At 38.9% G+C, this 26,921-nt stretch overlaps 1 protein-coding gene across 2 annotated transcripts in view; it reads right to left on the reverse strand.

Annotated features, from left to right (window-relative positions):
* The window catches only part of IDE (insulin degrading enzyme), a 58,812-nt gene that overhangs the window by 11,739 nt on the left and 20,152 nt on the right, over positions 1-26,921 (reverse strand). For both annotated transcript variants that reach the window (XM_087702233.1, XM_087702234.1), the window contains 10 exons: positions 25,712-25,804; positions 24,406-24,497; positions 22,323-22,403; positions 19,187-19,290; positions 14,040-14,142; positions 12,127-12,249; positions 10,653-10,735; positions 5,776-5,920; positions 2,332-2,442; positions 1,300-1,420 (listed from right to left, as the gene is read on the reverse strand). In XM_087702233.1, the coding sequence (XP_087558359.1) occupies positions 1,300-1,420; positions 2,332-2,442; positions 5,776-5,920; positions 10,653-10,735; positions 12,127-12,249; positions 14,040-14,142; positions 19,187-19,290; positions 22,323-22,403; positions 24,406-24,497; positions 25,712-25,804 (1,056 nt within the window). The remainder of the gene's footprint in view (positions 1-1,299; positions 1,421-2,331; positions 2,443-5,775; positions 5,921-10,652; positions 10,736-12,126; positions 12,250-14,039; positions 14,143-19,186; positions 19,291-22,322; positions 22,404-24,405; positions 24,498-25,711; positions 25,805-26,921) is intronic.

Consider the following 26,921-nt stretch of genomic DNA (forward strand, 5'->3'; position numbering starts at 1 on the left):
CCAGTCTGGCTGACTATGCAAGCAATCACACATTTCTATCTGGATGCTTTTTACTACCCTGTTTCCCTGAAAATAAGCCATCCCTGGATAATAAGCCCAATCGGGCTTTTGATCACATGCGCTAAAATAATCCCTCCCCTGAAAATATTGCAACGCAGCAGCAGCCTTGAGGTGACCACACTTGCCACCTCAAAAATAATAAGACCTCCATGAAAATAAGGCCAAGTGCTTATTTCGGGGGTCGAAAGAAAATAAGACCCTGTCTTAATTTTGGGGAAACATGGATATACTGCAATGCATTCCATGGGATATGCATTTTAATATCAATCTTTTCACACATTTCGATAGAACCTGTTTTAGGCCTTTAACTACACATTAATTTACCCGAAGTAATCAGCCATCAATAAACAGACAAAAAACGATATGCTTAGTCCAGATTCACCAACTTCCTATTATTATAGGCATGCATAGTGGGAAAGGTAGAAAAACTAAACTAAACACAAGCTAGATAGAGGAAAGAAAGAAAAGCGATCAACTCTTTTACTAAGGAAACCCTGTCTTTCTTCCTCATAAAACTGTAACTCACAAAGCGTCTAATACTAAGATAAATATGGGATGTGATAGCAAGAGAAAATCATCACATTTTGTAAATCATGTTTATCATGTAGATTCTATACTCTTTTCCTATACAGATAAAACTCGAAAAATTAGAATATCATGCAAAAGTTCATTTATTTCAGTAATGCAACTTAAAATGTGAAACTAATATATGAGATAGATTCATTACATGCAAAGCAAGATAGTTCAAGCCGTGATTTGTCCTGTACATAGTAAGGGGAAAGCTTCAATCCCAATTGTAAAGCAAACTTCAATCCTAATTGTAAAGGAAAACTGTATTTAAATAATAGGTAAAAATGCAAATGGACGCCAATATCCAAAATTTACTTTAAAATTTGAATTTGTTTTATTTCTTGAAATACATAAATTGTTTTCTATACTTATTTTCACATCCGTGTAAATCATCACAAAACAGGCCATCCTTTATTACTTTCTACCTTACCACTATATAATTTACACTGTGCACCTTATGTAAACATTATTCTTTACAGAAGGATGCTTCATGTAAGTTGTACATATAAGAGAAAGGGGGTAGGAGGTGGGAGGGAGGGACAATTCCTCACAACAATCTTAATGTCCAAATACTCCACAAGATATTAGGGCATATTTCCTTTAAAGTAAACCAAATTAACTTACCAAATAACATAAAAATCATGCAATTTAGATTTGGCAAACTCTTACCATCTAAAGCTTCTTTTAATTCATTTTTGGTCCATGCAACTTCTGTCATTAAGAGCCGAAGGTAATACATTGCGTGCTCATGTGGCTGTTCAGCTCGAAAGTTGTTAAGCGATCGCATATACTGTTAAAAACAAAAGCCAAGGGAAAATAATGTAGTTTTTTCAATAAACTTCACTGATTTAATCACTTTTATACTCAAAATAAGCATTCAAATAAAATATAGAAGGAACTATGGTTCCTTCTTCAAGAAGACATGAAACCAGGAAGTGAGATTGGTTAATAAAACAGCCTTAAAATTGGACAAACATTTTAATGGTCAAAAGGGTGTAGCTGAGGAATCAGGAAATCACTGCAAGGAGTGAAAAATCCATCCTAATAAACGAGAGGGTGAGCATTTATTCTAGCATGGATTCCTAGCCTTTTGCAAACTGAAGGGTTAAGGGTCACAGCTTACATGGCCTACTCAAGTCACTGATTCATTCACTATTAGGCCTCCTCCGAGTTCCATCAGCCAGTCAATGTCGACTGGCAACCACGCGGAGGAGAGCCTTCTCTGTGGCAGCTCCGACCCTATGGAACGAACTCCCCGTGGAGATTCGAACCCTCACCACCCTCTAGACCTTCCGCATAGCCCTTAAAACCTGGCTGTCCCGACAGGCCTGGGGCTAAAGACCTCACCGTACCCGAATAGTATGAATGTTGTGTCTTTTAATGAAGTACTGTCCTCTATGTAACTTGGCTTGTCCCCCCCTCCTTCTGAATTGTGAGCCGCCCTGAGTCCCCCCAGGGAAAAGGGCGGCATACAAATATTAATAAATACCAAAATACCAAATTCCCTATTAAGTGTTCAGGTTTCTAACTTTAGTTTAGAATTATGCATTGTGCCCACCCACCGTCTCGCCCTTTTCAACAGATGTTCATTTTTACAGCACAGAAATAGAACAATTCATGTTTAATGCCTTTCTTTTCTTCTTTTTTTCATAGATGGGGCATTTGTCATTCTAATAGGATCAAACTTTTCAGATGGCTTACCGCCTCCTTGATAATTTCAAACCGCTTTTCATCGACCTCGAAGGTAGCCATTTTCTCAATGATCTTCTTCAGTAGAATATGTTGCTTGTCATTATAACCTTTTACAGAAAGCTACACAAAGAGAATGCATAAGTAGTTGTATACTTTAAGCATCCTTTCCATCCATTCAAAGAAAAGATCTCCAATAAGAGCAATAGGCACCAATCAACATTGGGGAATCCTCTCCCTCCAAAATCAATAGAAATCCAGTTTAATCTTTAATTGCACAGCATTACATATATGATGTTGTGATGATTTCTTTCCTTCTCTGAACTTAAAACAAGTTGAATTAAACATAGTGGGATTTAGATTAGAATGGAAAATACATTGTACCATGTTGCAGAGTAAAGTTTAATGTGGTGGTATGCAATTGGCTTGTGGGGCGGGAAATAGTATTTTTAAAAAACGATGTTGACATGGTTTGAGAGAAGAGTAAACAAACTTAGTTTCAAGTAAAGACTAAAAGTACTCTTATTATTTATTACCTTACTTTACAAAAAAAATATGAAAGAAAAACTTTCCACTCAATGTTTCTAACACAGAACAGTGCAAGGTTTTTATTAAGGTAAAGCAGAGTATCAGAATACTTAATTCAGGAATATGACAGATTACTAAACTACGGTACTTCATAAAATGGTTAACTGTAAACCATATAAATATTTTAACACTGTCATTTAAAGTTATGTTAATAATATATATTATCGTTACTCATCACTCTGAATAAGGCAGTGTTTGCATACATAAGTGAAGAATGGATGTTTCCTTCTTTTAGTATGTTGGACATTCTGTGTTATATTGTAATACAGAAATAATTAAGCATAAAAACTGAAGTATACCTTTTAATAGAACACAGCTCCAGTCTCTGAATATAACATTTTAAAATGAATAATTATGATACAAGAATGAAAATGACATGGCAGATGAATTAAGAACCAATTTTATCTTTGTTGATCCATTTGTGATCCAAAAATATAAGATACAGTAACGCTGCTGAAGCAAAATACCGTATTTTTGGAGTATAAGATGCACCTTTCCTCCCCCCCAAAAAAGAAAATCTGGGTGTGTCTTATAACTGAAAACAGCATTTTTGCTCTCCCGAAACCCCGCCTCCACAAATCCTGTTTTTCGCAAAAAAAAAAAAGGCACGCAGAGGGTTTGGGAGGCCTGCAAAATGCTCCTGGGGACTGGGGAGGGCAAAAATGAGCAAACAAATATGGTGTTTTTTGCTCATCTCCCCCCAGCCCCCAGGAGCACTCTACTAGCCTCCCAAAGCCCATGCATGTCCTGATTTTTTTGCAAAAAATGGGCCCATTTTCGTGAAAAACTGGCCATTTTTTGCTCATTCCCCCCCCCCCCGCCCCAATCCGCCAGGAGCACTTTACAGGCCTCTCAAACTCTCTGCATACCCCATTTTTCACAAAAAAAATGGGTCCTGCAGAGGGTTTGGGAGAGCTGCAGAGTGCAAAAACTTTTTTAAAAATTTACCTCTTCAAAATCTTGATGCGTCTTATACTCCGGTGCGTCTTATACTCCAAAAAAGTACAGTAGTTTAGAATGCAGGTTGCCATACTAGGTACAGCGTTTCAAGTTTAAACTGAAACTAAGATGTTGTTTAAATTGAATTTTAGTTACAACAGAAGACCAAGGCCAAATAGTTAATTTTTTTGGGTGCTGAGGTGTATATTTCCTTCCAGATATTTTATTGCCAGGCTAGGAAAGACCACCAGTGGGTTGTAGGTTTGCTGACTGTTTATGTGCATTGCATCTTGCCCTATCTGTAGTGGATGCTTCCACCTTGATTGCTCTTTAATGAAGGTAATCTTGGAAGCTGTGTATTCAGCCATATCAGCCTTCAAGAGACACAAACAGCCTAGAACACATGCTGTCTAGCAACCAACAGGCAGATAAGCAGAAAACAGCACCACATAAACAGTAAAGGGGGAAATAATATCCCATTCAAGAAACCATCAAAGAAAAAAATCATACACCCCAGGAAAAGAGCCATGGCAAGCTACAAACAGCCAGCATACTACTCCATTCTTCTTTGTATTGTTTCCTAGCCCGGAAATAAAATGTCTGCAAGAAAATAACTAAGCTCAAAGAGCACCGAGAACCCAATTTTTTACTCAATTTTTAGCACTCCATATTATACAATATTCATACAATACACACTTCTTTCCAAACATCTTTTCTTCAGACGATAACATTAAAACTCTTTAAAGTGACAATTAAAATGTTAAACAAAACAGATATTTTATATTTGACCAAAAATCCCAGGAATTGATGATATACTGTATAATAAATTTTTATTTGTAAAAATAAATAAGCTCAATTTATAATACTCACGTTTACCCTAAACGAGCAATTTTTCTACAGCCAATAATGCAGTTAGTGGTATTTAGTTCAGTGAAATGTTTAACAAAGTGGACTCTCTCCTGCAAATGTTCGTGCCTCAATAAGCATATTAGACTAACACCGCTATTTATTTTTAATGTAAAGTGTCTAAAAGACTCTAAAAAAGTCAAAGTGAGACTTTCCAGGAAATTAAATACATAAGGATGCAAATTAGAAATGTATTGCAAAGCACTATGTAGCCACAAAAAAGCACTGCAATCATAGCTAAACCAAGCATCTTTTTCCAGACGCTTCCAGACAAGAGAGATGCAAGAGAATACGGAACTGGTAACTGGTTATGCAAAAAAATATTGAAAAAAACCAAGCGTTTTCCAAGTGCATAACTCTCAAGCCATCTCACTTCTTTCTACTCCTCCATCTTACTTACAAGTATTGCATTCATGGCTGATACAATGAAATAGCTCAACCCTGAGAGGCGTGCTGCATATGTATACTCTTTTAAATCATCCTTCAACAACCTCATTAACAGGTATGTCATGTTGCAATGGAGAGGGTCAACATAAAGGTAGCGACTAACAAAAAGGAAAAAAAAAGGATGCTTTGATACTTTGTGACATGATAATGGATGAAGAAACATGACTGAAGAGTATGTATATGCAGCCTCGTACCCATTATTTCTGGGAATGAAATACTAATGTAAAACAAGGACATTTATTTCCTTGTTAACATTAACGATTTAACTTCTGGAAGAAAGTAGTAGAATCTGAACTCCAATTTTGGGCTAAATTTCATTTAATTTCATTAATTTAATGAATGATATAAAATGAAATGAAGAATCTGAATATGAATGGGAATCTTGAAGACTAAGAATATTTCATGTGAAATCCAAATTATGATAAATTAGAAATCAAGGTTGAAAAAGGAATTTTAAAATTAGATCCGCAAAATTGGGAAAAAATCATTTTTAAAATGCTTCCAGCAAATCAAATTGTTTGATTCCTGGAAGTAAATTTAAGACTCTTAAGAGTCTTCCTTGATGTTTGTACTTACATACATCCCATAGATGGTATTTTGGAGGCCATAGTTCAAGTCAGCTAGTTCTGCTGCATATGCATACTCGTTGAGGGAGTCTTTGAGTAGTTCAAGGTACAAATAGGCCATGTTACAATGTAAGGGATCCACGTAAGCAAATGGGCTGGAAGAAAACGTTAGAAGTAAAATAGGTGATATAAATAATTCCCAATTCTATAGAACCTCAATGCTGGGTCTCAAGGCACAACGTTAAAAAGAGGTGGCACTCCCTGTTTTGAGTACCATTAAGACAATACATGAATAGAAAAATACAAAAATGGAGTATTGCAGCATTGCTATTCCAGATGTGTAAAGGTGAAAGTGGACTTTCATCTATTCTGAACATGTTTCAAATTAGACTTTCAGTTAATAATATGTTTTTACTACCACTGATAATGGTTTTTCCCCCCCTATTTTTCTGAATGTACTGCGTCTGATCACATCCAAAAGATGCTTGTTAAATACTTATTTGAAACTATTATGTTTTATTTTCTACGCTATTTGTTAGCTATGTGAAACAGTTAAAATAGTCATTTTAGATCTTGGAAAACAGTATCACTAATAGACGGTCTTTTGTCATTCAATACTAAGGAAGCAAATGATATTCCTGAACTTGACAACTGGCTGAATGTGGATGAAACAATCCGAGATCATAAACAGACAAGATGGAAGTGATGCTGGTCAAGTCCTTAAAATAGAAGCAAATGAACTTCCTTTGAAATATCCCATGTTGTGATGTCAAAAGAGATGCACTATGTGCTAATTATTCATCTGATCTCAAATCAAACAGTTGATCTGACTTCCCAACTCCTGAATGGCTTAAGAAATCTCCCATCTAAGAAATGATTGGTGGTTGTGCGAATGCATGTTCCAATTCTTCGTTATCCAATGGACTAATCTGCCAATTTATTGTGATCACAGGCTATTCAAGTTTACTAAATCTGTAATGTATCTAATTAGGTAAATATTTCCCCTGTCCAGTTGTGTCTGACACTAGGGGATAGTGCTCATCTCCAGTTTTTTTTAGCCGAGGGAGCCAGAGTTGTCCAAATATACTTCTGTGATCACGTGATCTACCTGCATTGGCATGCTTTCAATCTGCTAGGTTGACAGGCATTAAATGTCATTTGTGCCTCAAATTGCCGACCTCCCCATTGACAAGCCCAGGTTTTAATCACTAGGCCACTGCACCTCCTTATTATACTTAATTAGCAGCTTTAAATAGACAAAATGTATGTTTAGTAAATGTGGACCTAGGAAGAGCCGAGGTGGCGCAGTGGTTAAATGCAGCACTGCAGGCTACTTCAGCTGATTGCAGTTCTGCAGTTCGGCTGTTCAAATCTCACCGGCTCAGGGTTGACTCAGCCTTCCATCCTTCCGAGGTGGGTGAAATGAGGACCCGGATTGTTGTTGGGGGCAATATGCTGACTCTGTAAACCGCTTAGAGAGGGCTGAAAGCCCTATGAAGCGGTATATAAGTCTAACTGCTATTGCTATTAGTTGATGTGGGCATTCTGAAATCCCAAAACAGCTCTCTTGAAGTTTTGTATTAATTTGATTGATGGAATTTTAAAAACAAACATGTTCCTTTTCCTGACAGCAGATGAGGTCATGTTCAATGGTTCAATATATGGAAGTCAACAAGACATTGATGCTCAATGTGGAAAGTCAAGAGAGAGACAGGTTACAACCACAGAACCTATTACAGACAGATAACTCATGGAAAGGAGGCACCACCTACCTTTAAACCTGTCATATCAATAGAAGCTGGGGGGGGGGGGAACTCAGTTGATTGAATGGACAGTAATTTGTGAGTTTTGCAACCATATCATAACTATTTGATGGTTATCACTTCATAGTAATGTATAGGCAGTACTCAACTTACTGCCACAATTGTGAATTTTTATAGTACAGATATAAAGCAAGCCATCACGTGACTGAACCCATTTCTACCCTATTTGTTGCCAGCTGGCTGAATCTTAGCCAGTCACTCTCTCTCAGCCTAACCCTCACAAAGTTGTTGTTGTGGGGAAAATAGGAAGTGGAAGGTGTATTGGATATGTCTGTCGCCTTGAATTGTTTAAAGGCAGGATATAAACAAACAAAGTGGTCATTAAGCAAGCCAGATTTGACATTTCCCATCAGAAACCAGCTGGGAAGACTGCAAATTGTAATTATGTGTTTGCAGGATGCGGCAACTGATTGTTAATGTGGTTCTCAAGGGCCTAAATTGCAGTCCCATGATTATGGATGGTGCAATAATTGTAAGTGTGAAGATAGGTCACTTTTTTCGAGGCCGTCATAACTCTGAATTGTTATTAAACTAACAGTTGTATGTAAGGATTACCTGTATTAAGCAATGATATTCTTTGTTCAAGTTCCAGTTAAAACTGTAACTACTGTATCTCATCTTTTAATATATTTTTCATCCTGCCCATTCCTTCACTACATTTCACGCAGAGATCCATGACTTACAACCACAACTGGAACCAGAATTTTGGTGATAAGTTATGATGATTGTAAGTCAAGCATCCACGTGATCGGACTGAATGTTATGACCATTTTTACAGCAATCGTAAGTCTGAATCGCATAGCTGATTCACGAGCTGTTCATCAGTCCAATTCTATCTTTCTTATTGTCTTTTCTCATTTAAACTACTGAGGTTCTTATAATCTTCACATTTTTCTTCCTTTTGTGAAACCACAAATATCAGAAACAATAAAAAGACTACTCAGCAAAAATTAACTCTCAGTTTAAGGAATAGTTTCTATTTCTGTTTTATGCCTCATTAGAAAGACAATATACTGTAATACAAAAATTACCATTTCACAATGTTAAATCACCCAGATTTTTTTTTCTATAGTTCTTCTAAAGCAAAGATCTTAAAATGGGCAATATCAACATTTTTGAAAGTTAATAATTTTTCTAATTTTCTACCTTGGGAGACAAGGTAAGCTTATATTAATAAATTCTGAAGTTTGCTACATCTGTGTGTTGGGAACTATTCCAGTATGCCCAGCAGGAAGATAGAACAGAGTTCTTTGTTCTTAAAAAGTTCACTGAAAAGAGGTAATTAAAAAAAAAAGTAGATAATGCAGATACACAGGAGGAACTGGACATTCAAAGCAGGGTGGATTTGATCTAAATCAAGTCGATTTAAATCATGATTTAAATCACTAGTAAAAAGGCTTGATTTAAATCAACTCAATTTAATTCATAATTTTTAAACAGCAAATATCATCTCTGCCCTGCAGCAGCTCCTCCTCTGACCCACTGTTGACTCATTGAGGTGGCACAGTGGTTAGAGTGCAGTACTGCAGCCACTTCAGCTGACTGCTAGTTCTGCAGTTCGGAGGTTCTAATCTCACCGGCTCAAGGTTGACTCAGCCTTCCATCCTTCCGAGGTGGGTGAAATGAGGACCCAGACTGTGGGGGGCGATATGCTGACTCTGTAAACCGCTTAGAGAGGGCTGAAAGCCCTATGAAGCGGTATATAAGTCTAACTGCTATTGCTATCGACATTCCTAATATTTCAGAATGTTACAGCCTCATGCTATATAACTAAGCTCCATTTCCTGCTGAATAAACTAAATTATTAATGTATCTTAAATATAAAACTATATTTAGATAGAGTTTTACTCCAAAAGCATTTTATTGAAATAAATTTGATTTTAAAAAATTTGATTTAAATTTTAAAAAGCTATTTTTTTATTTTTTTAAAAAAATCATTGATTTTTATCCACCCTGATTCAAAGAAATTTTCAAAATATTGTAGCAATTTTCTTACAAGCAACATGCAATTTTTGAAGTATTCCAAAATCTTATTTCCAAAGACAACACAAAAATATATTTTCTTCTCTGTGAAAAATGATATCTATATTAATAATGCACAAAACTGAAGCTCAACTTTGTTCATTTTTCCAATATTATTTACTGATTTTGTTAAGTTGTTTTTTTTAATATATGCATTTGTTGTATGCAAATTTTTTCTATTGCAATATTTTTCCACCTGGAATGCATTTTATGTGAACTTGTCCCTAATGTAAACAGTTTAGCAGAAAAGATCAAGAAACAGTACAAATATTTACATAAGTGTAATTGTTTTTCAATTTACATATTGGCATGGGCAATGAAAGTTAGAATTTCTGCACTATGCCTCCCCTCTACACACCAGTCATAAACCAAATGGAATTATTATACTTATTAATTATTAAATCCAGTAGTTTCATATTATAACTCTTTAATGAATGTGTGCGTATGTACGTATGTATGTGAAAGATGGAAGCATTACTGTTCTGGACAAAGAACAGCTAATATGTCAATAAATTACTACACTATTAATTTCTAAATTAATGTTTTTACATTTGCATAATAAGGTTAATCAAGAAGTCATTGTTAAGTAATTAATTAAGAACCCTTGAAAAGAATCTCTGAATAATCTCTGAGGATGAAAAAATTCAGAAAATTAAGAAATCTAACAAAAGATACATCTATCTGCAAGCAAGTTCATGTACACATATCCAGGATGATTTTTTCATATGCAGAAAAGCTTTATGTGACCCCTTTTGAAGGGGGAGAAGAATAGAGAGGTTTGATTTCAGACCTCTGCTTTCAAATAAAAGTTCTTGGATCATGTTTTCATCCTCTGGGAAAAACTACACAAAATTAGGCCAAGACTGCAGATATCAAATTCTGATTTGAGGCAGAAGGTAGGGATAGGCAATTTTGGTTATAGAAGGAAAGCAATTCCATGGGGGTTCCAAATTACATAAATTCTGGTGTGTGTGTGTGTGTGTGTGTGTGTGTGTTACCAAATTTAATTTGAAGAAATATAAACATAAACATGTTTGCCTACCTGAAAAATTCGAAGTTGAGACACGCTTTAGGAAGGAAAAATTTGTCATCCTGCTTGAACCATAGTTTGCACATAGCAGTATCCTGCATTTAAGAAAAAAGCACATTTTCTATTAAAATAATTTTCCAGCCGGAGGGGCTTGCACTGTTCTGCTCACTATGGCTATCCGCGAAGGTTAGGTCAATGGCAGGGGAGACCTGCTCCAGGCCCACCGCGCTTGGCCAAAGGGTGTGTGTTGCGAGTGGGCTGGCCGGCAGGGACGATGTTTGTCAGCGCAACCTTGTGGTCCCTGGCCACCTCCTGCCCACTGGCAGCTGCGGCAAACAAGGCACCTCCTCTCTAGGCCCCCGTTCCTCCCCCCCCCCGAGAGCCAGACAAAAAGCCAACCAGTTGAGGAGTGGCTGGGAGGAGAGGGGTGAGGCCAGCCAATGATGGGATCAGCAGGTTCGCCAAACTGCAGAAAAAGTTAGCTACCAGTTCGTGCAAACTGCTGCGAACCGGTTGAAACTCACCACTGGATTTTATATGTACATGCATGTCTGCATATGTGTTGTGGCCCAGCAGAAGCCGTTGGAGCTGCCACCAGACTCCGACAGCGAGGGGCCCTATGAGTCAGCTCTGGAGGATGTGGAGGACCTTGGACAGGGCTCTGCGCAGGGCACAGAGAGGCTGGTTGGCCACCAGGAGGTGCCTGAGCCTTGGACCAGTGGGGAGGACACAAGGGAGTGTGATCCGGACGTCATGCATTGGAGCAGTGGGGAAAAGCCAAGGGAGTTGTTCCTGGATGCCAGGCACTAAAGAGCTAATAGGCGTAAGGAATAGTTACGCAGTTACAGGAGATAATTGCACTCAGCTGGTGGTAATTAGGCTCCTCTCAAGACTATAAAAGGAATGATTGTGCACACGCCTTTTTGCAGGAGTCAACACATTCACTAAAGTTGGAGAACCTTCGGGGCTAGCTTGGCAGGCTGGATTGCTGCCAAGGTTAGTCTGTGTTGGATTGCTGCCAAGGTCCTGTCTGTGTGAATAAATCCTTGCAGTATCTTTGTCTTGGCGTGCTTTGGTGTAGGATGAGGGGGGTCATAACAATATGTAATCATTGAATCCTGGAAACTACATGGACAAATCCCTGCAGATTTTTGGGGAACATTTTCAGTAATGGCTGGCCACTATCTTTTTGGGGCTGAGATACAGTGATAGGCTCAAAGTCACTCAGATGGACTTCATGAGTAAGGCAGGACTAGAATTCAGGATTTCCTGCTCCTATTTCAGTACCAATATCACTAGACCAGCCTGCTGTCTGCATTGTATAATAAGATTGTGCAATTTGATCTGGAACTAAATTTCAAAATTACATTAGAAATCCAAATTAAACAATTTAATGAATATGAATGGAGCTGGTGATTCACCACAAACTAGCCTATACAGCACTACTGTAAAATCACATATTATTAACTATGGAAGTCAAATATACCTTAATTAGAGTTGGGTACTGTGGTGCTTCCTTCTCCAAAGATACAATTTCAAAGTTAGTAGGAATAAATTCATTTTTCATTGGAAGTTTGAATTTCCCATTAAGGTCAGCATTTTGCCATTTCTGTGTAAAAGAATGTAAATAAATGGAGTATTTAAAAAAATTAAATTGCAATTAAACCCTGCTCACGTTTAGACATTTGTATTTCTCAAAATTGTAACCAAAATTAAAACTGGTTAATAACGTACTGCAATATTAGATATATGATTGTTACTGTCCAGAGTCCATTGTTTTTATTTTCTTTGTAATCATAATGCAGAATATGACAAGCATAAGCTGAAAATTGTTTCCATACTACAACCATCACATTGGATTATTAGACTGCTCCATACAAATATTACCATGAAAATAGCTGTCATTTGTCAGCTTCAATAGCAATAGCAATAGCAATAGCAGTTAGACTTATATACCGCTTCATAGGGCTTTCAGCCCTGTCTAAGCGGTTTACAGAGTCAGCATATCGCCCCCCACAGTCTGGGTCCTCATTTCACCCACCTCGGAAGGATGGAAGGCTGAGTCAACCCTGAGCCGGTGAGATTTGAACAGCTGAACTGCAGATAGCAGTCTGCTGAAGTGGCCTGCAGTACTGCACCCTAACCACTGCACCACCTCGGCTCTGCATTTAACCACTGCGCCACCTCTAAGCTTCAATTACACAAATTCTTTTGAGCAGTTAAAGATATTAAAGGTATATAAATTTATATTTTATTTGTATCCCACTTTTGTTATTTTTATAAATAACTCAAGTGGTGAACATATCCAATACAGCTTCATCCTCCTATATTCCCGACTATGAGATGGGTTGGGCTGAGAAAATGACTCCCTGACTCACTCTCCCCCCTCCCCCTCACTCACACACACACATACACACAAACACACACACGATGGGTAATGCAACACCAAACAACAACATGGATTTAAAATCACCTTTTAAATAATAGATAGAATTGTAGTGAAATTTGTACTTTCAGTTCTTTGCATTGGACTACATAAGATCAAAATAAGCAAGTAAGATTTTTGATAGACCAGTTTAGGGAAATAAATATTTTACATTTTTATATTCGAAATATTTAATCTTTAAAGAAAAACACTAATAAATATACAGAACAAGAGCAACATAATGCCATAAAACTACCGTATTTTTATAAGATGTATAAGATGCATCTTTTTCCCTCAAAAAAGAGGCTGAAAATATGGGTGCATCTTATACACTGAAAACAGCATTTTTTGCCTCCCGAAACTCCGCCCCCCTTCAACAAAATGGCCATGCATAGCTTTTAGAAAGCTTTCAGAGAGCTCCTGGGGGCTGTGAAGGGCAGAAATGAGCAAAAAACAGGGCGTTCTTTGTCCCCACCCAGCCCCCAGCAGCACTCTATAAGCTTCCTAAAGGCTATCCACACCCCCTTTTTTGACAAAAAAACGGGCCCGTTTTCACAAAAAATGGGCTGCTTTGGGCTCATTTTTGCCCCCCCTCCCGCCCTCCCAAGAGCACTCTACAAGCCTCCTAAGGGCTAATCATGCCCTTAAAAAAAAAAAACGGGCTCGTTTTCATGAAAAACAGGCTGTTTTTGGGGGCGGGGGGTTGCAGAGTGCAAAAACTTTTTTTAAAAAAAATTTCCTCTTCAAAACCTTGTTGCGTCTTATACTCCGGTGTGTCTTATACTCCGAAAAATATGGTAGATAAAGTTGGTAGATAAAGCTGAATAAAAACTTCAAATTATTCATTGCACATAAACAAGTGACAGGTAATATTTATATTCAAAATAGTTTCCTTTGCGATAGTGTAAATATTTTTTAAATGCATATTGGGATTAGTTACCATGAGTAAGACACTATCACTCCCCTTAGCATACCTTAATGACTTCATCAGAAATCTTTTCTTGCTTGTACTGGGTTCCATACCACCGTTCTTTTTTATCAGTTTTTCCTTCAAATGTCTTAGAGACAATTGCAACCCTAAAAATAAAAATATACGTAATTATATAATGTATGTAACCAACCTGATCAAATTTTTCTATCTTCAAAACAAATAATTATGCTTTTTCTTATACTCCAGTGTGTCTTATACTCCGAAAAATGTGGTATACTGGATTCTTGATTCACAAATAAGTAATTACAAGTTGGTCCAATATCCAGGATATACCCAAATTACTTCTTGGGGATAATAACCCCAAGTCTAAGAACCACTGTTCTAGAGCATTTAGCAGAGACTTACATTTTTTCAACTCAAAGGAATAACAATTCATAATTTCATATCTGAATTGAATATAAATTTAACGGAATAAAAACAGAATAAAATCCCTAAGCCATAACTATAGCCTGAAATTCTATTTTCTTAGGTGAAAATCTGCTAAGACAAACAATATTAGAATTTGTGTAAAGGAGAGAAGACCAAGACAAAAAGAACTGCACCAAGGAGGGGCTTGGACTAGGTGGCCTCTGAGAATATTTTTACAAAAGAACCCTTCCCACCCCTAAAAATATCTGAGCATTGGCTTAAATTAAAGGATGCTTTCTGAATTTTATCCTCAGCTGATATAAGCTTATGCAACGTTCAACATTCAATTCAATTTTCAGCCATCTATATAAATAGAAATGGCTGTGCGTGTGTATGTTCCAGCATAACTCTGGAATGCCTCGAGCAATTTCAGTCAAACTTGGTACACAGATGACTTACTCTCTGGAAAAAAATACTGTGGGGGTAAGACACCCTTAACAACCCTCAGGGTGTGTGTTCCGTTAAGATACAGCCTGTTGTGCCTTCAAATGGCTTCTACCAAACTGCCGTAAAATGGCTTTTATTGTGCAGCGCACTGGAGTTCCCATGGTAATGATTTCACAGTACTCCACAAGGGGGATCCGAAATCAGGACTGTTCCTGCCTAATACAGGATTAGGATAAATAACTATCCGGGCAATGCTAGGTAATCAGCTACTAGTTTTAAATAAAATACTTTGGGGGCGGGGGAGAGCTTCAAGCCTTCCATGGTAGACTCTCTCTCTCTGCCATATTCCAAACTGTTTTGCTAAGTAAATATCTCACCAAGTAAAATGAGAAATTAATAAGGAGATTCTATTTTTCTTTCCAGTTAAAATAAAGAGGCAATTATCAATACTATCTTTGCCGCATATTACATGCAAGAGAAATTATTTACTATTAACATTGTTCTGCATTTCAAAGACAAATAGTTCTTAACTGGAAAAATCTAAGGCACTTTGATGGACAAAATATTTATCAATTTGAACATTACATACAAATTAAATCTTATAATAACGGCCAGAACTAAACAAATAATAGAACAATTGTTCAATTTAGACTTGTTCCTCCTTGCCAAATAAAATATCAACCTGCATCTTCTGTGCCATAAATGAAACAGTTCACATAGCTTCTTTGCACTTTATGTATGAATACAAAACACAACAGAGTAACACGAGCAGCTTCACTTTCCTTTGAAATTAGTTTCCATGGTAACAGCTCCATTACTGACATTGATAGAATGCTGCTTATCTAAAATGTTTCTAGTGTACTCCCCCCCCCCAAATCAAGATTTTAGCAATAAAAGAGAGTAAATTATTTACACAACAACTGGAAGTCTCTTTACAATATATACAGCTCTTCTACAAAGACTTTCTGTGAACGTTAAGATAACACAACGATCATCATTCCCTATATAAATTTATCCATTGCCAATAGAAAAAAATAGTTGCCCGTGAGCAATTGCTGGGATTTTTTTGGGGGGGAGGGGGGGGAGCTGGCCCTCATTCAGTTAATTATAGAAACTGTAGGACAAATTTAGAGCAACAGATACTATTAGTAATGCTAATGCAACTGAAGCTAAACAAACATCAAATCTGTTGATAGGAATGTTTTTCTTCTTGTATTACAAACGGGGAAGAACCTCCAGAGCCCCAATGCCATCGGAGCAAGAACAGACCATTTTGTCCTGTTTTCTGTTCCCTCACAATTTGTTGGAGGCAGCAAACTGAGCAGACTGCACAAATACCGGTAGAAGCAAAGATCAACAGGCACTCTCTCTCCACACTTATTTTTCCTTTCCAATACCTGTTTCTCCAGTGCGCTGCTTGGGGAGTCCAAGCGTGGGTTAACACAGCCTATCTGCCCTTGGACTGAGTGACATTTTTCTTGACCACGCCTCCCTTTGCCTCCCTATGTTCAGTGTAGAGATAGAAACATTGTGGACTTTTCTGCTAGAGACCCCCAAACTCTGGACTTCCTACAGGAGGGTCTGGACAAGGGCCTGGCGCCTAACACACTCAGGCGTCAGGTGGCAGCCTTGTCCACTATTCTGGGCAGAGGCTCCTCCTGGCCACTGAGCCAACATCCGCAAATTAAAAGCTTCCCGAAGGGCGCGGGGAATATCAGCCCACCGACGGTTCACCGATACCCGTCCTGGAACCTTCTCTTTGTCTTACGGGCCTTGACGGCTCCCCCGTTCGAGCCACTTTGTAAGACAAGCCTGCGCCACCTATCCATCAAGACGGCCTTTCTGGTGGCCATCACGTCAGCCCACAGACTGTTGGACCTGGCTGCCTGGGAAGACCTGTGTGTGGGTCACACTGACAAGAGTTATTTTGAGGCTTGACCTCTTGTTTATTCCTAAGGTAGAGCTCAGGAAATAATTCTGCCTAACCTTTGTCCTAGACTTTCTCGCCCTAGGGAATGTGACTGGCATAAACTGGACGTGAGGCGTGCTGTACACATTTACATAAAGAGAACCAAGGAGTTACGACGATCCGAAGCATTCTTCATATCATTCCTTCCTGGGTGGCTGGGCCGCAAGGTTTCATCTCACATCGTGAGCCGTTGGTTGAGCACCTGTATCAAACTGGCATACGAACATCAGGGCAAGACCTCTCCGGACCGGGTGACTGCACATTCTACCAGGAGCGCGGCTACTTCTGCGGCATGGGCGACCCAGGCATCTATTCTAGACATTTGCAGGGCGGCCATGTGGGCCTCTCCCACTGCCGTTATAAAAAACTACATGACAGACACCTTTGCCTCAGCCGAAGTCTCCTTCGGATGAAGAATTCTGCAGAGGGTCGCTGAGACTCAGGAGGCTCCGATCTCTACCCGCCCTGGGACACAATAGCTTGGGCATGTCCCACGCTTGGACTCTGCAAGCAGCGCACTGGAGAAAGACCGTTGGCTTACTCTGGGTGCTGCGAGGAGAGTCCAAACCCAACCAAGGGGTTTTTTCGGGCAAGATACATGACTTTGTTTATTGTCTGTGAACTTTTACTATACGGTTGTCTCTTCATTTTTAAACTGAACATAGGGAGGCAAAGGGAGGCGTGGTCAAGAAAAATGTCACTCAGTCCAAGGGCAGATAGGCTGTGTTAACCCACGCTTGGACTCTCCTCGCAGCGCCCAGAGAACGACCGTTTAGGTAAGCCAACGGTCTTTCTTCCAAGAAGTGGGCTATAGGAAGGAACAAATACCTCTTACCAGGGACAGATTTTAAACAGCAAAATTGGTGTCTTAAAAGTTGTTAAGGTGCCGATTTGACCTTTTTAGCGCTTTCTACACACACACACACAAAAACACACAGACACACACCAGAAACATTTTGGAATGTGTCCCTTGACATGCTACATGGAACTTGGAGGAGACTCAAGCGGGAGGAAGTGTACTTCAGCTGTACAGCAATTGTGTGAAAAGGGAACTTGTGGTTCTCCTTTGTCAAAGAGATGTGGTGACTCATTTCAGATGATCCTCAAAAGAAATCTGGTGTAATGCTTAAAAGAAGGAGCTCATGGGGTGACTTTGAAGCTCTCTTCCAACCCAATCTACCCCAAGGTTTGCTCTTGTGAGAAAAAACAGAAGAAGGGAGCACACTATGTACACCAACCCGAGCTGAAGTAACACCAGATACAAATTGAATGAATAATGATGAATGAGCTATAACTTCCCTTTTTACTGCTGAGTTCCTTTTGTTTTGCTACACAAAAGCAAAGTTTTTTTCTTTCAGATTTCCAAATCAAGAAATTAAACTCCCCAACCAAATTGGAAATCGACTTTCAGTTATGCTCCCTGTTTCTGACTCGGAAGGCAAATGCTAATCATAACAAAAACAAGAAAAGCAGATTCATAAAAGAGGAAGGCAGGTGCTGCTTATTTTGAGTCTTCTCGGGGTTTATTCAGACACACCTCCTAATGATACCTAACAATGGAAGCATTATGACTGAATGCAAATTAGTATTATCTGGAAGGCGGGAGGGATCCCTTTGAGTCAGTTTTGACTCCTGCTAACTAACTAAACAAGTGTGTGCAGTTTTCTTGGCAATGTTTTTGGATATGGTTTTGCTTTTGCCTTTTCTCTGTGGCCGAGAGAAAGTGAGCTAATTAGCTTCCATTTCTCAGCCAAGACTCGTTTTCAGATCGCCCTCACTCCTAGTCCAGTGTTATAACTACTAGGTTGAATTCCCTCTCTATAAGTGCATAAACAGTGATGAATTTATTTAGAAAGGCAATGCAATGCTTTGGACTCTGTTCTCAAAAGGTGCTTCAGAGCCCGCAAGAGTGGAAATGCACTCAGCACCTGTAGGCAATTCATTAAAGCAGTCATATCTGCTTCCCGGAGCTCTTGCCAGTTGATAGGCACTGCATTTGCGATCACTTATGTTTTAGAAGCAACTCTGAAATCAGATTCAAAGCATCATACAACCCTATTATTAAAGCTGAATGACAATCCTTCCCTTTAAAAAAATAAATCACATTTGAAAAGCATGTAATTGCCATTACAATATAAAAAAGTATTACCAAATTTTGCTCCTAATTTATTATTCCATGCAATGCCTTCACAAATACATCTGAAGACATTTTAAAATGAGGCAAACTTCAGGTATTATTAGTTTAGAAAGTATTTGCTAATCCTTGTTATTTAGGGAAGAAATATAATCTATATCTTTCAATAAGCATCACAACGTACCATTTATAAATCACAGTAATACATCAGGAATATGGCAATACATCTTACCGGACATTTTCAGGTTTCAGTTTGTCCAATACCATTTCTATTAAATCTGGCCTAAATTCTTCAAGTAAATATTCAGCAGCAAGAACTTCTTCAATGGGATAGTACTAAAATAAAATGTTACACTTTTAGTTTAGACTGAAAACGATCCCAAAAGTGCTCAATAACAGTTAAACAAGGAATTGGTGCCGTTTAGAAGATCTATTAACAGATCAGAAGGAAAAACACCCATTCTAATGTAGGCTTGACATTGAATAAAGAGAAGTAAATGCTGACCCCTAGAGGATATCTCTGCAATTGCAGGGTAACCCTTAAGAGCATCAAGTCACTCTATTGATAACAACCATGAATTTACTCAGACTCCATCTGTCTTGATTCACGACTTGAAATCCCATTACATTGATGAACCTTCTGCAATGTTTGACCTTTCTTGTGCTGGCTGGTTTGGATTTGAACTTTCTTAAGGCAAACTTGCTGGACTTGGGGGGGGTCTGTTTACTTTGTAGTCTGTGGTTAAGTTTGTACTCACATTTCCTTTGCCAATTGATTAGTGTTTGACAAACCTATCAGTGAAATTTGCAATCACATCTTGGTGTGCTTTTTATGCGCTAGGCCTGGGGCAGGACCAACCCACTCACTCATCCATCCATCCGCCCATCTATCCATTCATCCAATCAACATCCTGAAATTGAGGGACAAAATGGATGCTTTAAATCCTATGTAGGATTAAGTGGGGTTTTTTTGCCTCTCACAAATCAAATTAAACCAAACCTTTATTGTCAATGCACAATATATGTACAATGAAATTGAATGAGCTTCCCTTAGTGCAGCCCCCCCAAACACAAAATACTTCTCAATAACTCAATAAATACCGTATTTTCACGACCATAAGCCGCACTAAAAATCCTAAATTTTGATCCAAAATCGGCAGTGAGGCTTATAACCCGGTGCGCTTTATATGTGGAAAAAGATCTCCCAGCTGCTTTGCTCCTCGCGACTGCAATAGATGTACAGAGGCGGCTTTTGGGGCTGGTGGGGATTGGATTTCCGGCTCGGTGGCCCCTGTCGCTTCTGGACGTTGTGGGGAGCCGAGGAGAGTGTGGGGGGGAGCGCGCGGCGGTTCTTGGCGCTCTGGGAGGCGGGAGAGGCGCGCGGTTTGGTTTCTCCTCCCTGGGCGGCGCGCCGATCCCCGTGTTTTTCGCATCGGGGCATGCTCTTGCAGCACGCCCCGATGCGAAAAACACAGAGATCGGGCGACGTCCAGGGAGGAGAAATCAAACCGCGCGCCTCTCCCGCCTTCCGGAGCGCCAAGAACCGTCGCGCGCTCCCCCCCACACTCTCCTCGGCTCCCCACAACGTCCAGAAGCGACAGGGGCCACCGAGCCGGAAATCCAATCCCCACCAGCCCCAAAAGCCGCTTCTGGACATCTGTGGCTCCCGGCGCTCCAGGAAGCACCGAAAGCAGCTGGGAGAGGCGCGCGGCTTGGTTTCTCCTCCCTGGACGCTGCAGCAGCAGCCCCAAACTCACCGATCCCAGTGCCTTTCGCATCGGGGCGCGCTGCAAGAGCATGCCCCGATGCGAAAAACACAGAGATCGGTGAGCCCGGGGCCGCCGCTGCGACGTCCAGGGAGGAGAAACCAAGCCGCGCGCCCCTCCCAGCCGCCCTCGGCGCCCCCCGGAGCGCCAAGAACCCTCGTGCCGCTCCTCGCGATGTCCAGAAGCGTCGGGAAATGTGCGGCTTATAACCCGGTGCGCTTTATATGTGGAAAAAGTTAAAAAAATTAACGTTAATTGATACTGCGGCTTTTAATCCGGTGCGGCTTTTGGTCGTGAAAATACGGTAAATAAAAAATAGAATCCCTAAACCCAAATAAGTAATAACTAACACTCATTCCCATATACCTATATGTATGTAACATTATATTATATTACATCAGTATGAACGTGTTGCACGTTGCACTGGCCCTGCAGATCTATCATATTAAATCTAATTGTGGTGTTACGTTGCGTTCAGAAGTCTGACAGCCCACAGATAAAAGCTGTTTTTCAGCCTATTTGTTCTGCTGGCTATGCTTCTATATCTCCTGCCCGATGCTGACCAGGATGTGAATCATCCCTGAACTGCCCAAATTGGGGAAACATCAGTCTGAAATTATGGGGAGGATGTTCAGAAATTTAAAGGTATAAAATGAATTCTTTAAACTGGGTTTGGAAGACTGCAAAAAAGACGCTGGGAAACATAGGCGCCCCCAGGGTAGCCCTACATGTATTCTAGACCAGGCGTGTCAAACTGGTGGCCCGCAGGCCAGATACATCACGTGCAGGTCACACCCACCCCAGGTCCATGAAGGGGGAAAAATGCCGTGAAACATCACCTAACGGTAATGTGATGCCGTTGAGTTTGACACCCATGCTCTAGACATTCAGACGTTAAACTCACATTGAGAGCACTAAAATAATGTAAAACCCAATACATAATTCAAAAGGTAATGAAAAAAAATGTAACCTTTTAACATCAAACTGTTTAAGCAACAAACATTTCGGTTCACAGTACGACTATTCTATTTATTAAGCAGGTAAACCGTATAAAATCAAATCATCTCTGATTGGAAAAAGAATGTTGTAAAATTGTTCAGCAACAAACAAGCCAGTTCTCTAAATCGTATTTCATGATCCTCCACATGAGGACATTGGCCACTGTACCATCAACAACTACCACTCTTTATAGTGGCAACGCTGATTTAGTCCTGCATTTAGCTGAACAAAGAGAGGGTTGAAGCCATATGAAGAACCACTGGCTCTTCCTTTCTCTCTCACCTCGACTTCAAAACATACACTCAGAAAACCCAAATACAACAATCCATACAGTCCATTAACCCTGCTTTTATAATTGGAGCCCTGAATCTTGCAGAGAGATGGATAAGCATTCAAAACAGCACAGAGCCCCATTGTCTCTCCTGCTGCCAATCTTAGCAATCTTAGTCTACTTGAGGTACAAAAGTAAAGCTTTGCTTACAATTGTTACTAATAACTTTTTCTCAAAAGTCCCAGAAATATTAAGAAGCAATACAATATTAAATACAATATTCTAAGCTGTACAACAACATAAATAGCTCTATACTACAAATTGCAACTTACATGAAGCATCCCTGCAAGTTTTGATGTATAACCTCGGGGTCTTTCTTTATCTTTAAATCTGAATGCTACAGCATTTAGATCCTAGCAAAAGAAAGAAAATAAGATAAAATACTCATGCAGATACAGATTAACATTTTAAATCACAGAAAATTCTTGTTAAACATAGATTTGGTTTGACTTCTAATATTCAGAATTAATCACATGAATGAAACTGGAAGACTGTTATTTTGAATGTTTCAGAGTGCATAAAAATATGATTCTTTGCATTATATGGATACAAAGAAAACATCTTACCAATAATAATGATAAATGAATACGAGGTTTGAAGTGCAAGCTATTTTAAAGCTGAAATAAATACATAGAGACAATTCTCTGAATCACTTAAAAAAGTACTATTTTTCAGAATTAAAATGGGATCATTATCAGTTTGATAAACTATGTTTATATAAATACAGTTTTCTTGAAAAATATTGTTTCATTATTATTTTTGTCTTCCCCAATTCTGGACTCTTCTGAGAACTATGGCCATTGCTAAAAATTCTTGGATTTTAAATCCAAACATCTGGAAGGCATTTAGGTTGGAGAAGGCTGTATTAGTTTATTAATGCAGAACAGTTACCTAAAATAGTTACATAAAATATTACTTGGAAAAATGTTTGAAAATAGTTATTTCTATATATGAGAGATTCACTCATTCAGACTATGTTTATAGGAATATTCAAACTAATGTATGGGTAACCACATTGAATTCAGTAGGGTTTACTATATATTTGCATAGATTATACTTACTGAGCTCAGTTTTTCACAAATTCTTTCTCTGGGTATATGAGCATTTTTTTAGTTTGAGATAATAGTAATAGTTATTCGGTTATTTTTTTATATATATATATTTTGCCCTGGCTGTGATCTCTGACAATCCTTATTGACAAAGATAGTTTTCTTGGGCAACATGTTTGATGTTAACTTATTGTCTTAACTGCAGCGACAATAAATGTAGTTATCAGATAGTGGCTTCAAGATTTCAGGCTAAAAGTAAAAAGAGGGTATACATCTGTTCCACCAGGAAAACTTAAGGGGAAACTCTAATGCCCCATTGAAGACCCTTATAAAGTAAGAGTTGAACTAGATCCTTATAAAGTAAGAGTTGCATGTTAGATTGATCAATTTCCCTGGAATCACCAGTCAAAAGTGCCAAGACAGGAAATTTGGCATTGCTGATAAATGTGGATGGGAAGAGGCTGCTGTTAGCCCTGAAAAGGTCCTTCCTCAAGCTAGAGCAGTGTTTCTCAACCTTGGCCACTTGAAGATGTCCGGACTTCAACTCCCAGAATTCCCCAGCCAGCGAATGCTGGCTGGGGAATTCTGGAGTTGAAGTCCAGACATCTTCAAGTGGCCAAGGTTGAGAAACACTGAGTTAGAGGAAGATACTTGCAGATTCCCATCTGGGCTGCTTTCAGGGTTCAAGAGAGGGAATTAAATTTGGAATGACATCCATGTCATTCAACTTTTGTATTACTAGGTTGTTTTTAGCTGAGCGTTGTCTGAATTTGTAAGGAATCTAGAGGCATGCCAGATATTCTTAAATTTTTGCTCTATTGCTTTTTTTACAGTAAAATATAATTGTTAATAAAGATTGGCTGTAGTAACATTTAAAGGGGGGGGATCCAATCTTTAACCAATATGCCACCAATACTCTCCATACTTCAGTTCAATTTTGGACACTGCAGACTCAAGCCTGATACTATCTTGGGGATATCCCATGGTGCCCCAAGTATTGTCTCTAAGTGTCTTTTTCTTCATATATAGGCCCTCTGAGCTGTGTAGAATATTTGGGCTAATGTTTTAGCTTCAAAAAGCTTTAGTACTGGATGTGACATTTCAATTCACCTTCTTGGAATAAAAACCACTATTAGTAGCCCTTGTGGATTTTGATGCTACTTCTTTAATATTCTATTCATGATAGGTTTTCTAAGATTCACTATCATGAAATACCAAACCAAAATGTTTAAGATGCCTGTTTAAATGACAGACTTTTATTATTCTCCTTAAGGCAATAGAAAATAATTTGGTAAAGATGTCTTACTTTACATTCTTGAAAAACCCATTCTTGAGGTCCTTCTGTGCGTAACTTTTGAATATATTGAAACATATGTAAAATAATATCTTCCACATGTACTGTACAAGAAAAATAAATAAAGGATTTTTAGTTTTGTTGGTTAAAGCAAAAGTGACATGATGTTGTTACTATACAGGCAACCCACAATTTACAACCACAAGCAGGACCAGAATTTCCATCATAAAACAATGCAGTTGGAAAAAAATGCAATATCACATGATTCACTCAGTGAGGGCAATCCTGGCAGTTGTCATAACCTCAGATGCGCAAATCTGGAAGTGGAGAGAATCCATGTAAGGAGGACAGATGTGCAGCAGTGGGATTGGGGAGGCCTTGGGAGGCCTGGTGCAGTTTATGTATGAACTGGAGGGTGTGATAGTGTAGCACAAGCTCAGGAAGGCCAGAGAAAGAAGGTGTATGCATTAATGCACAGCTTCAGATAGTTTTCAAACCAATTTGATTATCAGGAACTGTTTTTCTTTCTAACTGCCAGCAGTATTTAGAACAGGGGGTGTCCAATCTTCTGGACTTCAACTCACAAAATTGAATGGCTGGCTGGGTCATTCTGGGAGTTGAAGTTCAGAGGTCTTAAGGTTGCCAGGTTTGGATACTGCTGATTTAGAACATGAGGAATTTATCACATTTGTAAGATCAGGAAAAAGCACACAGAACTGTTAGCAGCATTCTGAAAAATAAGAAAATCCTTCTTGCTATGGTACAGGTAGTCCATAATTGAGAGCTAAATTTCCATTTTTAAGGAAGACAGCTGTTAAGTGAATTTTGCCCCATTTTATGACCTATATGCCACAGTTGTTAACAACTGAATCACTGCAATTGTTAAGTGAATAAAGCGGTCATTAAGTGAATCTTGTTCCCCCCCCCCAGTGATTTTGCTTGTCAGAAACCATCTGGAAAATGATGATCACGTAAACCTGAGACAATGCAACCGTCATAAATACACGTCAGTTGCCAAGCACTCAAATTTTGATTATGTGACCATGAGGATGCTATAGCAGATGTGAATGTGAAAAACCAGTCATGTCACTTTTTTTTACTGCTGTCATTAACTCTGAACAGTTATTAAACAAACGGTTGTAAGTCAAGGACCTGTCTCTATGAAACTGCATGTGATTAAAGCATTTTAAATATTTACATTTTACTAGACTGCAGAATATTTTTCACAGTGGGATATGCAAAAGGTCTTAGAAGAGAAGTGACACTTAAGTGATATTTAAGCCCTAGCATAGCAAAAAGGTTTAAGGGATCCACTTACACAGTCCTTCTTCAGTAAGATCAACATTAATGATAAAAAACATGAAGCCTCGAGCACCTTCTTTTTGTCCGCCAACCAGTGTGCTTACCCAGCCTATGATAAAAGCATATAATACATACAATATTGTTTGCATTTTAAAAAAAGTTATATTATTTTTAAGCAAACGCTGATAATATATGTATTTTTGGTTAACAGCCTTCATACATTATGACAGAATATCATAAACGGAACTGGTAAAATGTGACGATTAGAGGTAATGAATTTCCAGAAATTTTGTAGCAATATAATGCTATAATGCTTCTATAATGACAGATCAGCCAAGTGCTACTGCCAGCAGAGACAAGAGGCGTATTCTTAAGATAGTCAAGAATGAAAGTAAGGACTGTGACGTTGATGCTATTATACATCTTGGCACAAATGATCTGACCCAAAAAGAAGTACTTTCTGTGAAGAATAATTTCCAGAGCTTGGGGTATGAACTTAATGGTAGAGGTTGTAGGCTTATCTTTTCAGCGGTTTTACCAGTATATAAGGAACAAAAAGGGAAGGGCCAGCGTGTAGCAGAGTTTAATGTGTGGCTAAAGGAGTGGTGTAAAAGGGAAGTGGTGTAAAAGAGCCAAGGTGGCGCAGTGGTTAAATGCAGCACTGCAGGCTACTGCTAGATCAGCAGGTCAGCGGTTCAAATCTCACCGGCTCAGGGTTGACTCAGCCTTCCATCCTTCCAAGGTGGGTAAAATGAGGACCCAGATTGTTGGGGGCAATATGCTGACTCTCTGTAAACCGCTTAGAGAGGCCTGAAAGGCCTATGAAGCGGTATATAAGTCTACTGCTATTGCTAAAAAAAGGCTTTGGTTTTATTGATGTCAGCAGCTGGTCCAATGAAAAACTTGAACATTGGGCACTATCTAATAAAAGAGATGGTTTGCACCCAACCAAGAAAGGGACTGAGTTACTTGGCATTAAATTCACAGATTTTCTGGATAAACATTTAAACTGAATAGCGGGGACAGAGAATTAATTAATACAGAACATTTCTGTCCCCTGCAATCTAAAATTCATAGGGTTATCAGTGCATGTAACATAGATGTTTGTGCGGGTAAGATAATCAGTCCTGCTGTCAAGCAAAACCAAGCATTTAATAGTGAGTGCCATACCATGTGCACGAATCATACAAGTGGCTAGAAAATAGGGGCAGTAAATAGACAGTAAA

This window comes from Thamnophis sirtalis, unplaced genomic scaffold (genome assembly GCF_051295495.1).
Source record: "Thamnophis sirtalis isolate CommonGarterSnake01/CBP01778 unplaced genomic scaffold, rThaSir2_p1.2 scaffold_15, whole genome shotgun sequence".
Taxonomy (NCBI): Eukaryota; Metazoa; Chordata; class Lepidosauria; order Squamata; family Natricidae; genus Thamnophis; species Thamnophis sirtalis.